Genomic DNA, 2,749 nt, shown 5'->3' with positions numbered 1-2,749 from the left:
TGAGTGAAGTATAGGAGGGTAAATGTACGACTGATTCATCATATAGGAAGTACGGGGATGTGGGGTGTTTGGAGACTCCTGTGCTTTGGTTCGTCTGTGCTGTGACGCTTGCGCCTTCCGTAGAATCGCAGTACGCGCAGTTTCTAAACAGCATGCCGGTGCAGTTGGCCCTGTGGCGTTGGGGATACGTACAGCGTCGTGCATTGAAGGGGTGGCATCGCTGCGGCGAGAACTGTTGTAGCGGCTGCATAGTATGACTGCAGGATATGTGGATTTGAGTGAGGCAGCTGTGGGCAAATGTAAGTTTGAGCAATCATCTAGGAGGTACGTGGAGGTGGGCTTTTTGGCGACTCGTGTTCTTTGGTTCATCTTTTCTGGGGCTCTTGCATCTTCCGCAGTTTCGCAGTATGCGGAGTTTCCAATAATCTCTCCGGTGCAGTTGGGGCTGGGGCGTGCGGGATACTTACTGCGTTGTGCATTGAGGGGATGCCATCGTTGGGGCGAGAACTGTTGAAGAGGCTGTATAGAATGACGGCGGGATACGTGCATTTGAGTGAGGCGGCGGAGGGCAAAATGTACAACTGAGGCTTCATCTAGGTTGTACGTGGATATGGATTGATTTGAGCGGCACGTGCATTGGTTCTCCTCTGCTGTAGCTCGTGCATGTACCCTATTTCGCTCGCATTGCTGTTTCCAATGATTCTGCAGGTGCAGTAGGAGCTCTGGCGTACGGGAAATTTATTGCGTCGTGCGTTGAGGGGGTGCCACCGTTGGCGCGGCAACTGTTGGACAGCCTGTATAGCATGGCTGCAGGGGCTGTGAATTTGAGTGAGATCGCGGAGGGAAGATGTACGCCCAATGCATTATATAGGTAGTACGTGGATGTGGGTGCATCTGTGCTGTGGCTCTTGTGCGTCCTGGAATTTCGCACTATGCGCAGTTTGTAACAGTCGTACCGCTACGGTTGGCACTGGCATGGGGGATATTACTGTGTCGTGCATTGAGCGGGTGGAATTGTGGGGGCGAACGCTGTTGGAGGGCTTGTGAGAGATGCCTGCAGCATATGAGCATATGAGTAAGGCAGTGGAGGGCAAATGTACGATTGATTCATCATCTAGTCAGTACGTGGGTGTGGGCTGTTTGGAAACACCTATACGTTAGTTCATCTGTAGCCTTTGCATGCTCCTTATTTCGCTCCCACTTGTGTTTCTACTAGTTGTGCGGGTGCAGTTGGCCCGCTGGCGTAGGGGATGTTTGCTGCGTCGTGCATTGCGAGGGTGGCATCGTTGAGGCGAGAACTTCTGGAGAGGCTGCGTAAGATGAGTGCAGGATACGTGCATATGAGTGAGACGGCTGTGTGGAAATGTACGACTGAGGCATCATCTAGGAAGTGCGTGGATGTGGGGTGTTTGGAGACTCCTGTGCTTTGGTTCATCTGTGCGGTGGCTCTTGCATCTTTCGTATTTCGCTCTCATTCCTGTTTCCAAAAATCTTGTCAGTGTATTTGGCACTGTGGCGTTGGGGGTATTTACTGCGTCGCGCATTTAGGGGATGCCATGGTTTGGGCGAGGCTATATAGGATGACTACAGGATATGTGGATTTGATTGAGACAGCGGCGGGCAAATGTGTGACTGAGATGTCATTTAGGCAGTACGTGGATGTGGGGTGCTTGGAGACGCCTGAGCTTTGGTTCATCCGTGCTATGGTCTTTGCTTGTTCCTTAGTGTTCGCAACATGGGCATTACCCAATAATCTTAACGATGTGGTTGGTACTATGGCACAGAAGATATTTTATGCTTCGTGTATTGCAGGCGTGCCATCGTTGTGACGAGAACTGTTGGACAGACTGTATAGGAAGGCTACAGGATATGTGCATTTGAGTGAGACAGGTGTGGGCAAATGCAGGACTGAGGCATCATTTAGTCAGTACGTGGGTACGGGGTATTAAAAGACGCCTGTGCTTTATTCATCTGTGCTGTGTCTCCTGCATATTCCGTAGCGTCGCACGACACCCTGTTTCTAATCATCTTGACTGTGCAATTTGCATTGCGGCGTACGTGATAATTACTGAGCCGTGCATTGACGGGATGGCATCGAGAGCTGTTGGAAAGCGGTTTAGTATGACTGTAGAAAATGTGCATTTCAGTGAGACAGCGGAGAGCACATGTACGACTGATTCATCATCTAGGTAGTACGTGGGGTGGCTTGTTTAGAGGCTGCTGTGCTTTAGTGCACCTGCGCAGTGGCTCCTCCTTGTTCCTTAGTGTTCAACAACGCGCAGTGTGCAATAATGTTGCGCGAGCGGTTGGCAGTGTGGCGTAGGGAAAATGTACAGCGTCGTGCATTGAGGGGTGGCATCGTTGTGGCGAGAACTGTTGGAGTGGCTGAGTAGGATGATTGCAGGATATGTGCATTTGAGTGAAGCAGAGGAGGGTAAATGTACGACTGATTCATCATCTAGGAAGTACGGGGATGTGGTGTATTTTGACACTCCTATGCTTTAGTTCATCCGTTCTGTGGGTCGTGGATGTTCCTTAGCGTTCCTCCATGCGCAGGGTTTCAATAATATTTCCGGTGCATTTGGCATTGTGGAGTTAGGGATATTAACTGCGTTGCACATTTGGGTGACGCCATCGTTGGGGCGAGAACTGGTGGGGAGGCTGTACGGTATGGCTGCAGGATATGTGGATTTGAGTGAGACAGCAGTGGGCAAATGTGTGACTGAGATGTCATTTAGGCAGTACGTGC

General features: G+C 50.7%; 1 protein-coding gene across 1 annotated transcript; it reads left to right on the top strand.

Moving 5' to 3' along the window:
• Positions 1 to 528: 528 nt before the first annotated feature.
• Positions 529 to 2,695, top strand: EMWEY_00055940 (hypothetical protein; the record flags this gene model as incomplete). Its single annotated transcript, XM_013480362.1, has 6 exons — positions 529 to 553; positions 709 to 849; positions 1,248 to 1,314; positions 1,649 to 1,770; positions 2,245 to 2,319; positions 2,540 to 2,695. Coding segments are annotated over 6 exons (586 nt in total), but the record flags the coding sequence as incomplete, so codon positions are not given.
• Between the last annotated feature and the right edge of the window lie 54 nt (positions 2,696 to 2,749).

This window comes from Eimeria maxima, genomic scaffold (assembly GCF_000499605.1).
Source record: "Eimeria maxima Weybridge genomic scaffold, Emw_scaff1849, whole genome shotgun sequence".
Classification (NCBI taxonomy): Eukaryota; Apicomplexa; class Conoidasida; order Eucoccidiorida; family Eimeriidae; genus Eimeria; species Eimeria maxima.
This window is presented reverse-complemented; position numbering and strand designations above follow the sequence as displayed.